Raw genomic sequence first — 14,855 nt, 5'->3', positions numbered from 1 at the left:
AACATACCAAGCAGGAACACTCGTATGTGCGTCTAGCACCTGTACTGTATAGGTACCTCTTCCCAACAGATGTTAGTTGGTGTGGAAGGAGAGAGTGTGTGTTTGGCTATTTGTGAAATGCACCTCAGAATGAGTCTGACAGCTAAATGACACAGTAAACATAAAGAGCAGAGCAGAGTTATAAATACCCAGCAGATGCTCCATTCCTCTGCAAATGATGGACTGCAGTAATTCTCCAGATGTGCAGAGAGATACATCAAACAGACCAATGATCATCAATAAGAGGGTCTATGTGAATAACTGTGCATCTGTACAGTGGTCTCTGTTCGTAAATATGTGTGTGTGTGATTACAGAGCACTAATCTATAGGCCACAGTGAGTCGAGGGCTGGGGGTGAGGAGGCAGTGGTTTTAGAATGTTTCTTCTGGGGTGGCTGGGAGACTTCATGGTGCCTTTATAAACAGCCTCTCTCTGCACTACTACTTCTCTCACTCTCACTTTCTCACTCCTTTCTTTGTCTCAAAAAGCATACACTGGACTATGAGTCATAAACAACTAAAACAATCAAGGAGAAGTGTGTGTGTGTTTGGTGTAATCTCAACATTTGTGTTTAAGTATGTTGGGTGTATACACAGTATTTGGTGTATATACAGCAATGGGTGAAATGTTTTCTTCACTCATAATGTAAAAATGCACCAAATCTTGTAATACATCATGTGAAGGTTCAACTGCGATTCAACTGTGATTCAACTGCACTGATTTAGGAATGTTATGAATAGACGATAGCCGTCAGTAGGTATCAGTATAAATATTATATCAGAATACTCAAATTGTATGATGTGATATTGTTAGTGGTGTATTTCTTCCTGTGGGGTAGTAGAGTGAGTATTTTGAGCATGGTAGCTGGCTTAGATGGTGAGCTTCAATTAAAAACTGGTCATTTTAGTTTGCCAATACTTAAGGTTTTAATATAGGGATCAGTAAAGATATGATAAATCATATCTAGTTATAAATGTGGTTATAATTGATTATAATAATATTACAGTAAGCATGCATTCATTTCTTCAGCTAAAGTAAATGTATGTTGACATGTTTTCAAATGTAAAGGTGCAAATAGATTTGGTGTATTGTTAGTACCTGTATTCCTCACATGAGTGATTTTTAAAAAATATTCTGAATCATACCAAAACAATCAAATCATATGGTGGTTAAGTTTGAAATTTCAGAACACACTGGATTATTTAATTAAGAATCATAACTGAATCACTCAGTAAATCACTAATCGGTACTGTTTACTAACTTTAAGTTAAATAAATGCTTAAAGGGCTATTATCTCTGGATAATAGCTGAAATCTTCCTTCTAGACAGTCCTGCTACCCTTGACTTTATCTGATCCTCTTATAGAATAATTAGGCCCATTAAGGCTCCCCAGGAAGTCTACCCCTCAATAACCCCACTTACACCAGCAAAACATTACAAAAAACAAAAACATGTAAATGCAGCACATTAGGCTTCAAATCATAAAACACACTGATCACATGCTATATTATTACATAGTATATCCCTGTAGGTACACTCAACTGACCTCTAGGCTTGTTTATAGCCAGACGAAACATAAGGTTTATAGTTCACAGCACATAACAGAGTTAGTCTACTGAAGTTGTTTAGCTGACCTCAATTCTTCTCTACTTTCCGTTGATTAGCAAATATATGAGAAACACTTGCTCTCCAGCAAGTGTTTACAGTAGCAACTGACAGAGGGAGAGAAAAACAAGAGAGAGAAATAGATAGAGAGAGGAACAACAGAGAAAGAGAGAAAAACAACACAGAGAGAAAGATGACAGGAGATAGGAAGAGTAGTAAGGAGTAGGGAGAGCATGGAAGAGAGACAAATAAAGAAAGAGAGAAAGGGAACAGAGAAAGAGAGAATGAAAGAAAGGTAATGAAAGAGTGCACGAGAGAAAGCAGAAACAGAGGGGATGGAACAGAAAAGGAAAGAGAAACAGAAAGAGAAGGAGAGAGGTAGAAAGAGAAGAGAGAAATGAAGAGAGAGATCGAGAGAGAGAAAGAAAGACAGAAAGAAACAAAGAAAGAGAGGAAGAAAGACTCAAGCCAAAAACTCAACAGAGAGATGGAAGAGAGAACCAAAGTTAAACAGAGTCTGTTTTCTTTTTCCTTTCTCCTCTCTTCTTTTTTGGGCCAGACATCAGCGGAAGGAGAGGGGGTTAAAGGGGGTTTCTTTGGGGATTTTTTTGGCATGTGAAAGCTTTTAAAAAGCCATCACTGGGGGAAGTCTGTCAGAAAGGGGAGCCCCTAAAACAAAGCCAAATGGGTTAACGGAGCAGCACCCACATCACACACACTAATGGAGTGCCAAGTGACACCACGTCCGACCAGGATGATAACACAGAGAGTGAGGGTAATGAATGCCAATAAACACATTAACCACCATTAGTGCCTAACACAAGGTCAAAGCAGCACAGGGATAAATCCATCCAGACACTTACAGACAGACTTCTTATTACAGCAAGAGAGAAGAAACACCTCTAGCTAAGGCTATTTTTAAACCACAACAAGAAAATATAACACAGGTGCTGGACCATTTCTACACAAAGTGTCACATCACAGTGAGGACAATTAAAATGATTTGATTTCCTGTTGATGCTCTATTTCTGTTTTAAAACAAACACATTTAGGATATTTTAGTGAATTACACAAATGCTAAGAAAGATTCATTTACGTTTATGGCATTCGGCAGAATAGTGTAGGTGGGGGTTTGAACCCCAGTCTACGGCAAAGAAAGCAGAGGTGTTACCACAACACCACACCAACCAAATTCAAAGCAAAGACTAAAACTCCACCAGCCCCAGCAGGACACCCTTTTCATTTCATCCTCCTAAAATCCCAGTTTTACTACATCCTCAGACTTATTACCTACTTCTGTTACTTAAGAATAACAATTTGCACTGTAGTTGCTGAATAGTCAGCCTTGGGATGGTCCTGGCCATTGAAAGGGCTAAGTAGCTGCAGTTACAGCACACTACAAACAAGCTTTTTTTGATCTTATAATCACACTTGCCCTGTGCAGCAGACCACATTTCTGCCCTGCTCTGTGCTACAGCCCCGTGCACAAAGGGGGTCTGTCATATCTGACCATGCACAGGGCCGTCACGTACAAGCCGGTTATGTGACACCATGCAGCTGTCCAGCAGCCCACCAATCAGCAGCATCCTGTCTGTAGGTAACGGTTACTTTCATCAAGTATGTACTATTATAATGCCATAAGGGGGATAGAGGTTTGTAGAGATTTCTACCGGTACTCTAATGAAAAATGTAAACAAAAAATTATGCTTGTTTAACGAATAGACTAATCCATGCGCCTTTGGTGCTGATGTAATGTTACTCAATAGCAAAGTCCATACTAACAATGATAATAGCCACTGATGTCTTGTAAACACTCTTCTACTAGTCTGTCTATGCAACAAGCTCCAAACGAAACTCTGTTATTTACTCAAAGGACAGTGTTCTTGTATCAACCGTTACAGGCAAAACGGAAAAGCAATCAAGTCAGGACTTCCAGTAGAGGATAACTGATCGCCTGCTTTGAATGTGTATGTCTTCATTTCACAATTTCCTGTCCTTCCCATAAGAGGAGTTACAATGAACTGAACCATTGTGAGCACTGGATGAGAAACGCAAGAGAAAGTCTGACTCATGAAGTGGACACTCACCGGCTCTCCATTTCCTCAGAAACAGCAGGGAAAGAATTTTAGGAAACATTTGTAGCACAATTCCTTCAAAAGAACCAAGCATTTTGCAGTGCATTTGGGTAATAAAACACAGAGTACTAGGTCTATACAGCAGAAACAGCACCTACAAGTAAGTGTAGATTATTTTGAAGCAGTGCACACTCCAGAGCCCACTTAGCCAAATCAGAACCATATGCAGCTTACGCTTCAAGTCAACGGATGCCTGACACGTTATAGGCCAACCCATGCAAACTTGGCCTTGGGTACATATTGTAATTCACAGTCATTCACTACAAAGTATTTAATTTTGAAGGTTTTGAGGCTGATGGACACTCACCCCTCGAGGCGAACAAAATAGGGTCACTCCGCATGTTGAAGGCAAAAGCATCTAATAGTGGTGTGGCCCACTGCTGCCGAGCTTCATTAAAATCCCACCAGCAGCAGGCAGCACAGCCACGTCTGTATGTGTCTCTCTACACACTCGCTGCACTCTGTGGACCAGCAAACCTCTGCGTCCGTTTCCTCTAAAAAGCCTTTTCCCTGGATCTGTCTCCTCCTCCTCCTACTTCTCCCTCTCTTTCTTTTCTTCCTTCCACTTCAAGCCTGTTGCTCAAACACAGTGGATGTTTGTTTGCTGGTGTTTGCAGGCTTTCTCGATTCTGATGCTCTGCCAACTGATCTGACCTTCTTTACAGCGCAGACTGCAATGAGAGTTCAGCAAAGTCTCTCACTTTCTTCCCCTCGGCTCGTTATGTAGGCACTGCTGTATGAAAAGTGAGACCTCCCCCCTCCCCCTTTCTTTTCTCCGCCCTGCAGCCGCTCTACTCATGTTCCAGATGCTGTGTGAGTGTGCTTGTCTTTGTATCTTATCAAGACAAAAATGGCCTGACTGATTGGGAAAATTAAAGGAAAGCAGGGGTGATATACAACGTCAGAACCAGTAAGATGGTATTTAAATTGTTAAGTGCTTTTAAAGAAAGCTACATGTAGCTTATTACATGTAAGTGCAAGTTAGTAGTTAAAAAGTTATTACATTACAAGTACAAGGTTAGTGACCACTCTGCATTTACTTAAGCTCCTGCTACAATGGTGATTGTTTAATCATATCATATCATTTCAACATATCAAAGTTCATATCAAAATTTCCAATATTTAGTGTGTTTGTCTTTTATCTTTACAATTGTTTCCATTCTTTTTGGGAAGATTAGCTTTGAACTTTTCAAACTGCAAGGATACCTTTGTTCACTTTCATCTCCAAAGTTCAGTCTTAGACGTTGGGTTAATTTTCTGCTTCCCTCAATCCAAGTGATCCCAAACCCATTCATTCTGGACGCGGGTGGTCAGCCCATTGTTCTGTGAACACCAGCAACTTCTTTGTTTAATTTGCAAATTTTCTTCATTCCTTTTTTAGGTTTATTTTCTTTTTCTCAGTAACAGCTTCTGGACAGCTACACATTCTTTCACACTCATAGTGCTTAATTGTCTTCTCACAGTTTAAGAATGGACAGAAACACCTGTGGATCTGAAGTGGAGTGGAGCTTGTCTCTCATGAGATAATGTACTGTTTTTACTTTCAGTACTGTTTATCTGATAGTTCATACAATACAGCTAGTGGTTTATAATACTGCTTATATTTAAACAGCAAAAACTGTTAATTCATTAAAATAACTTCAAACTACACAGCTGATAGCCTGCTGCAAAGCAAATAAAGTGTGCTGGTGCTCATTAACAGCAGTAAACCGCACAGTTCTAGGAATTCTAAGGAACTTGACTCAAATTCAGAGTGAGAGAACAAACAGAACAAAGCCTTAGCCAAGGCAGATATGGTTCAAAAATAAATGCCTGAGTGTAAACCGAGATCTCACAGCTCATTGCACCTAGGATATGTAGTTCATTTCTAACTGTGATAAGGTTACATAGTGTGCCCTAATGTCATGTGATTATAATCAGTGATGGAGCTCTAATAATTCTTCTCTTATGATTCATTCACTTATTTAATCTGAAGTAACATGCACTCATCATCTGCTTTATTAGAAACACCTGTCTTGTACCTTCATTCATCGCTCACATTTTGAGCTCCACAAACATTTTAGCTCTGCTATCAATGTGTACATATATAAGCTGAGGGCCATCTGTTGTACCATTTTGTCAGCTTCCTTCAACTGTATTCAGCATTGGTCAGTTTTTGACCTCAGGTCTGCCAATGACCAGATATGATGGATCATTCTCAACGGTGACTCAGACATGGCAGTGTGTCTTTGCGAGTGTGTCAGACACAGCAGCGTTACTGGAGTTTTTACACACATCAGTGTCACTGCTAGGTTCAAAGTGGTTCATCACCCAAAAATATCCAGCCAAGAGTGGTTCTGTGGTAAGAAGCTTGCTTTATTTAAATCGCCCTAAGATTGTGTTATTGTATTGTTATATGGGGTTGATAAGAGGAGGATGGGTTCCCCTTCAGGGTCTTGGTTCCTCTCCAGGGTCCTTGCCAGTTGCAGTCACACAACAGACTGTGAGAAAGATGTGTTGGGTTGGTAGAGGTTGGGTTGGTTTAGCCAGTTGGGACTAACAGTTGATCAGATTGGGGTGGATGCTGATATTTGCCAGGTACAATCAGCAATTCCTTCAAATGGAAAATCCACTGATAACAAATACTGCCAGCATTACAAATGTTTAAAACACCAGTTTATCTCACCATGATGTTTAGCAACAACATAAAGCTCTGAAAAACTGTTTCTATGATAATTCTTCTTTGTTAGTGTGTGAGAGTGGATCTGGGTCTTTAATTAATTTAGCATTACTAGTCGGGCCAGATTGGCTTGGGTCAGGTCTTAAAGAAGCAGGTACAGGTCGGGTTTAGGCTTATTAATATTAGGTAATTCTTTTACAGTGCTTTATGTTCTAAATATTACCCAGGTAAGTATTAGGTACAAACTCCAAAGTACTAGATAATTTATTTTGGGTAACATCTACAATGTATCTACATTACACCGAAATGCCCAACAGTTTCTAGTATTAACTGGGTAAATGTGTTATATAAGCTCCAGAGTGATGTGTAATTATGTTTGGTTAAAAGCAGGTAGTTCTATGATGTAAACAAAACTGTACACTAATAAAGTAGAAAGAGACACAGCATAACAGCTACAACCTGTTGAACTTCAAAACTTCCAAAATTATCTAGTACTTTGGATTCAGACCCAACACTTACCTGGTTATAATTCCTACAACTTTGGGTCCTGTACAAAAAAGCCATTATCCAATTTCATGCCCATGCAGACCTCTAGCATCAATTAAAGGCTGTTAATCAGATTGGGTCACATTTGTGTGAAACTCTAGAGCTGTGGTGTGCTGCTTAAAATGTGATGAAAGAACAGCAGGACTGCTGAACTCTACAGATGTGTTGACAAGAAGTGGAGCTATTGTAAAGAAGCGTGCACAGACAACTTGGACACTGTGCTTATGCATGTCGTACTTGAAGAACAGAGTAAACGCATGTGTCATTGTGGCCGAGTGAACTTGTGTATCGGCAGTACACGGCCTCTCTGTGGTGCAAAAAAATCTGTGTGCATTGACATAATTCTGGAGAGAAAATCAGTTTAGAAACAGAGACATCAGCTCCACCCAGGGACTGCTGCAAGCCAGAGAAGTGTCAGTGCATGAGGAGGGCCAGTGGTTTCCAAGCTAATGCTTGAGTTCCTCAGCTTCCCAGCAGAGGATTCGTCTCTTTTGCACTCTCTGCCACTCAGCAGTTCCAACAAGAGTCACCTAGAATCCTCTACAGCAAATGAAGGGTTTTTGAAATGAGAGTCAGATATACAATACTGTGCCAATGTTTTAGGCACCTGAGAAAATGAGAATTAAAAAGCTTTTCTTTAGGGCAGTAAGAGTTTATTTGCTCAGGTAAACACTAACATCAGCACAAATAAAATAATATTAAGACAATAATGAGAGATCTTTATGTAAGACCGTGTATTCATTTATCCATTTCCAGACCTCACCTCAAGGAAGCCTAGTATTAATTGTAGTATGGCATCCAATGCTTGGTTTGGCTAATCAATCCTTCATTATGTTGAATCAAGTGTGCTGGTGCCTGAAACAAATAAACCAACGCCATTGCTTAGAGCATCAAGGAGAAATTGGGAACATATGGCTCCTTTTTTTGTGTTTGTTTGCATCTATTATAATAATTTTATATTATAATAATATAATATAATAATTTTATAATTATAATAATTTTACAAAGAAAAACACACTTATTGCCAAGATGAAGCTCAAAAATGTAGATACATTCTGGCCTTCATAACATCATAACGGTTTAAACTACAGACATCATACACATATCAGATCATTCTGCAGACTCGGCCCTAACTAGCTAGCTAGCACGTCAATTATCATCCATGAGTAATTCAGCTTGGAAAATCACCCAAATCCTGATATTTTTACTGGATTTACAAAATCCTGGATATTTTTGGCCTTCATATTCCAACAAGGGGTTAAAACAGTGACATAATTCACACATCAGATCACTCATCAAACTCTGCCCTCACCATCGAGAGTGATTTCATCCATCTGTGATCATCTATCAGCCAGCAATCCAGCTCCAAAATCACTCTAACATCCCACAACTACAGCTATAAACACAGCCAGATCACAGTAAAACCTGCTATTAAGCTCGCTTTAGCCTTCATATGCCAAGAAACGGTTAAACAATGTTTCTAGGTACCTAAAACTATGTACGTAAACATTGTAAGGTTTGGCCATGCAGACCACATATATTCAAACTAAGCTGCAAGAAGCTCAATTTGAAATTCATCATGGTTGCGATGTTACAGCAATGAACACATTTACATACGACCACCCACATTGCAGTCAGTCTGTAGAGTTATTACAGCAGAAAATGTGAGGAAAAAATCATTAAATGTTCTTTTCCTGGCTGTCAAATGTGCCATTGTAGCTTTCCAAAACACCCAGACACCTAAAAGATGCAGTTTATTTTTTCCAATCTCACTGAGTACTTAGTCTGAACTTAACAGCTCAGAGAAGAAAGTATGTTTCTAAAAATGACTTGATTCACCTCAACTATTATTGCCACTGATTCATTAAAAATGGTACTCATTCCAAAAATGAACTCTCACTATTCTTATCAACTGAACTGCCTTAACTGTATTTGACTAACACAATTAGTCATCTTTGTTAAGACTGTGAGTTGCTCTAAAATAAAAGACGAATTCATCCTTTCAAAAAGCCCAAAGGAATAGAGTGTGAGGTGGGGAGAGCTCCATATTTGCATTGTCAGACGTTACTGGATTCCTAAAGAAAACAAGCACAGCACAAAACCTTTTTCACTTCCTTAACTTGGTAGATTCAATTAAGACACATGATTCAGGTTGTGCACAACACCAGCCTTGTTTCTCATGAGCTGAGAAAAAGAATGGCCAGAGAATCAGGTCACATTGCTGCACTAAACTAAATCCACAGGGTCACTGTAACCCTCACAATAACGTGGATTCATGAGAGAAGACCACATACCATCAACCAAAGACAAAGAAAGGGGTGTGTAGCACAGAGAAACTGCTTCTAAACATGACACTCTCCAGCTGTGTCAAGAAAAGAAACGTCAAATATGTGCTCAGGACAGTCATTCAGACCTCAGACGGTACACATGGACTTAGACCAGAGGAGAGCAAAGAGAGAGAAACACATCTGAAATAGGAACAAAGAAAGAAAAGCAACCACGTCAGAGAGAGCTCTAATGTTTTTCTTTTTTTACTGTGGGTTTCTAGGCTGTTTAAATGAACCAGATTCTTCAAAATTTCTGCATAATTAAAGATGTAAACAAAGTCATTTAGACTAGTTTGATGCAGAGTGCTCTATTCTAGAGGACTGTGTTATATGATAAAACAGTCCCTGTAATCATTTATTGACCTTTAACCCCTACTGTATTATTATCACCATCACATATAAAAACTCAGAAGACACATGCGGGATCACTGGTCATTTTGGATAGTAAAGAAAAAGGCAGTTTGGCAATTTGCCAACCCTGTTTCCTTTCGCCTCCATTGTGAAAAATCAGTAAGATTCTCTACAATGTTCCATGTCACATCAAACCACTTTAAAATACTTAGTTTACATCTCAACCATTGAATTATACAGAAAATTAGAAAAAATGGTGGAATTCCCCTTCTTTAACCATGCCACATTATCGACTCACCAATGCCTGAGACAAAGGAACAGAGGAATGCCGAGAGACATTGAGAGAGGGAGAGAGGGAGAAAGAGAGAGAGAGAGAGAGAGAGAGAGAGAGAGAGAGAGAGAGAGAGAGAGAAGGGGGGGGCGTGTTGACTGTCACTATCTCTCTCTGCTCTGTCTGTGGTATTTCAGATGAGATTTTTGAAAACACTGAATAACTCTGTGACCTTGACCAGACCTCACACCACCTGCACGGGATTGGAGGAGGGTGGGCTCATGTTGAAGCAGAGGGGGCCGAGGGAGGGTCAGTTTTACACAAACTCCGCTCAAATGAAGCGTTAAGGCCTGCAGCCGCTGCCTCACACTCTCATGGTTCACCCACATTTTTATGGTCAAAGTCTGTTTGGGCCTGGCTCAAGTTTGTGAACTTGAGATACACTAATCTTCTTTCTTTTCAGTTTTATGAGAATAAGATTCAATGACTCTTGTGTCCTCTGTGTTGTGTGTACTTAAAGATTTACTGCTGGCACAGAGTAAGGACATGTTCCTAATATCTAAGCATGTGTCTTGTCAAATTTATAGAAGGAGTTGGTTTCATGGATTAAAAATGTGATTGAGGTAGACCTTATTAAAAAACTGTCATTAGAAATCAATTGCTTCTCAGAAATATTACTGCAAACAAAGTATTTGAAGTGAAGAATTCTGAAGAATTCTTTCAGCTACACTGTACGTTTGGAGTTTTTGGAACTAATTACTACCCAATTTTTTTATTTTGATCTAACTAGATCTTCTGTTCAGTGTACAGTGGTCCTAAGCCATTGCCTACATTTGTATTTGTTACCAGGCTGTCATGATTTTTTAATCTATTTCTCCACTAGCTGGAACACTTTTATTCAGACAATCACACCACTTTCTGCTCTTGTGTCTCCTTATGTGAACAGCTGTGGCGGGGCTTCAAACTCACAACGTCCTGATGTTGGGGTCAATTATTAGACAGCTGCATCACAATTGACCATGTTACTTCTAAAGATGAAAAAAACATATATACATTTTTTAACAGTGTATTCAACATCTAGGGACATGAATTCTGAGCAACTTCAGGTGCTCCTAAGTGGTGCAAGGGACCAAGACATCACTCCAACAGGAGACTGTGAGTTTGAACCCCAGCAATGCCGCAGCCATCCTTAAGTGGATACCTAAGAGGAGAAAATGTGTGATGGAAAAAGTCCCAGCTGATAGGGAAATTGAGTAAAAAAAACAAAAAAAAGCTATATAGTTGATATATAGTTATCAGATGCAGAACTAAAAAAATAAATAAACATTTTGACTAAAATAAGAAGTCTGAGTTGGATGAACTCTAGTGTGATATCTCAAGAAAAGCTGTGTAATCAGTTACCTTATAATTTCAAGATGAGCTGATTTTCCTTGCTAACAGTGCAAAGTTTGTGGGACGGTTTGTAAAACACACAGAAAAACAGAAAGCAGTGATTAGTAAATTCTGTTTGACTTGTATTACAACAAAAAACAACATAAAAATGGTAAAAAACAATAAAAACATGAAAACTGTACAAAAAACATAATATTTAATGTTCTATCTTATCTTACAAACATCATTGGTTTAATAAATACAGGCTCCTTCCAAATTTAATGAATGTTCGAAAAAGTGTTACTTCACATTTCCTATAACAGCACTTAATAATTGTTTGGGGACTGAAGACAAACTGAAGACAAACTCCAGTACAGGGCCTTTGTTGTTGTATTTTGAGCTTAATAATGCACCTTATGTCAAAGGGGCTCCTTTTACATCTAAGCATAACTATATCACTTGTTTTATAATGTTCCTAGTCTTAAATGGACCCTGTCGCAACTTTTTGGAACGTGTTGCAGGCATGAATTTCAGAACTGACATATATTTACAGAAAGAGCAAGGCTGACAAGATAAAACAATGTCTTTGAACTGTTTTCATTCAAATACAGGCCATTGCAAATTTCTAAATCACAGCTTTCTGTTTTTTATTAGCATCTCACAGACTGTCCCAACTTTTTTGCAATGGGGTTTGTACCTCTCCACCATAAATTAATTTGAAATAATAACTTTTAGCCCAAAACCATAATTGAAAACTACCATAAAACAAACTTTAAGCCATCAGGCCACATATTTGTAACCTTTTAATGTAATAGCACTTTGTGAGGAAGCTTTTAGAGAATACTTTGAACATCTGTTTCCTATCACCAACACTGAGACTTGGTAAAGTTTTAGAGAGGTACATTTCATCACATTTCATGTAACCACTCTAAATGACTGTGGTTATATCTTAATGGTTAAATTCTGCTGAAAAACACTGCTGTTGGGCTCTTCTCTAGTAGTGATGAGGTGAGGATGGCAGCTCTAGGAGAGAATGTTCCCCGTAGTTTTCTTGACAGAGAGTAATTGGAGATATCATATCATATGCCTTATCAGGGCTCAATTATTATCACATTTTGATCAATTTGGTTGGCAACTTTTGTTACAATTTAGATTTGAAATATAACTGTGCTCACTGACAATGGTTTTCTGAAGTGTTCCTGAGCCCATGTGGGAATATCCGTTACAAAATGATGTCGGTTTTTAATGCAGTGCCACCTGAGGGATCGAAGGTCACGGGCATTCAATGTTGATTTTCTGCCTTGCTGCTTACTGGCTTCTCTGAATCTTTTGATGATATTATGGACTGTAGATGATGAAATCCCTAAATTCCTTGCAATTGCACATTGAGAAACGTTGTTCTTAAACTACTGGACTATTTGCTCACACAGTTGTTCACAAAGTGGTGAACCTCGCCCCATCCTTGCTTGTGAATGACTGAGCCTTTCAGGGATGCTCCACTTTACACCCAATCATGACACTCACCTGTTTTCAATTAACCTGTTCACCTGTGGAATGTCCCAAACAGGTGTTTTTTGAGCATTCCTCAAATTTCCCAGTCTTTTGTTGCCCCTGTCCCAACCTCTTTGGAATGTGTTGCAGGCATCAAATTCAAAATGAGTGAATATTTGGAAAAAAAACAATAAAGTTTATCCCTTTGAACATTAAATATATTGTCTTTGTAGTGTATTCAATTGAATATAGGTTAAAAAGGATTTGCAAATCATTGTATTCTGTTTTTATGTATGTTTTACACAACGTCCCAACTTCATTGGAATGGGGGTTGTATTATTATCATTGTTTCCAGTGTATGTCACTGAAATTCTATGTCTGATCCGCATTCCTCTATACATATTTCAGCAAAATAGCTCAGTAATTCTGAAGATATTTAAGCAGAAAGAAGAAGGACTATTGTAATTGTTGTGAGCATCTGATCACCAAATGCAATGCAATGACAAAGTGATCTTTGATGTGGAAAATATTATTAAACAAGTCTCAAATGGAAAATGAATTCACGTAATTTTAAGAAATGGGAGAGACATCTTCCCTCGCCTCCTGCACCCCAGACTTTGAGCCATTCCATTGACAAAAACAATAGCCCAGTCTTAGAAATCAGCACTACCAAGAAACAAATCATAAACAGAGGGGCTGGAATGCTGATACCTGTTCTGGGTTCTTTCTGAAAAGTCTTTCTGTAGTCTAAGGAACAGGTCAGCAGTTGTTAATCAAGGACTTTCAGATACCACACACTGCACAATACTATTGACAAAATGCTACATATTCTCCACATGTGCTTAATTAAGACACAATGCATACATAATCATACACTCTGTAGGATTATCTTTCACTGCCAGGAAGCATTTATCATACTGGAACCTTCAGGATTTGGAACAGAAAGTTACTAACGAGAGCCATCCTTCCTCATGGTGCTGACCTGGTGAGCTTCATCATCATATTCATCATAATCATCATCATCATCACAAGACTGTTTAGACTAGGTTAATTCCATATAACCCATTTACATTCTTAAGGTAGCACATTTCATCAAATTTTACTGAATCATGATGTTGGTCAGTCAAACAATTACAGAAGAGACATTATAAAAACTTTATGTCAGTATGAATGTTGACATCATTACTTCTGTTGTAGCCAAGACCATTAGAGGAGAGTCAGAGTCAAGACCGAGATCTGAGCATAGTTGGACTAGTTGAGTCCAGTTGTGTCTGTGATAAATAAAAAGTTAAAAAAAGTTAGCTTCATAATCAAATGCTTTGTTCTACCTTAAATGGCCCTGCCTGAACCTAACTGCTGCACCATCTAAAATGGAATGGATGTTTGAATAAGATGCTGGTGAATAAGTAGCCAGCTTCAATCTTCTACTTCCGCGCAGGTACAGTCGGGTTTGGGTCTCTATTTTGGCTTGATTTGGTGCTATTTGGGCTTGATCGGGTTATGCTTCAAGGTCATAGGTACATGTCGGGTTCAGCTTTCAATTTCATGCCCAAGTAGACCCTATTAACAATCAACAGACTTAATTTTGAACTATATTCATTGTATTGCTATGTTTGTAGTTACAAGTTTCTAACTACAAATATATCAAATGAGTTAACCTGCCCAATTATTGGCTTTTCCATGAAGTGTGTCATAATTAATTTGTATTGAAATACAATGAGTGCAATTAATAATTGCAAATAGTTCCGCTTACAATAACTTCAAAGATCATTTTGGTCATTAATGTGCTTTGCTATATGGCGGTGATGTAAAGGCTCTGGGCTAATGTTGCACAATTTGACACCAGGACTGACTTCATGGAGCTCTGTAGCACATATGGAAGAGCGGCAGTATATAGGCCTGGATAACATCCAGAAAACTCAGTTCTGGAAGGAAGGAGGGAAGAGAGAAAGTATGGAGCATACAAAACTAGGTCAGGACTAGCGCATGCATGACAGCAATTCAACACACATTTCTCTCATGTAAGACATTGGCTGTGTGTCAGGACGTGTTTGGGTTGG

At 38.7% G+C, this 14,855-nt stretch overlaps 1 protein-coding gene across 3 annotated transcripts in view; it reads right to left on the bottom strand.

Moving 5' to 3' along the window:
- The window catches only part of afap1 (actin filament associated protein 1), an 83,048-nt gene that overhangs the window by 49,257 nt on the left and 18,936 nt on the right, over positions 1 to 14,855 (bottom strand). For 2 of the 3 annotated variants that reach the window (XM_017701990.2, XM_017702002.2), the window contains exon 1: positions 4,087 to 4,488. The exons of the other annotated variant lie outside the window; for it this stretch is intronic. In XM_017701990.2, coding sequence (XP_017557479.1) covers positions 4,087 to 4,120 — 34 coding nt within the window. In that variant the 5' untranslated portion in view covers positions 4,121 to 4,488. Of the gene's footprint in view, positions 1 to 4,086; positions 4,489 to 14,855 lie in introns of those variants that run through there. 3 annotated transcript variants of the gene reach the window in all.

This window comes from Pygocentrus nattereri, chromosome 13 (assembly GCF_015220715.1).
Source record: "Pygocentrus nattereri isolate fPygNat1 chromosome 13, fPygNat1.pri, whole genome shotgun sequence".
In the NCBI taxonomy this organism is placed as follows: Eukaryota; Metazoa; Chordata; class Actinopteri; order Characiformes; family Serrasalmidae; genus Pygocentrus; species Pygocentrus nattereri.
This window is presented reverse-complemented; position numbering and strand designations above follow the sequence as displayed.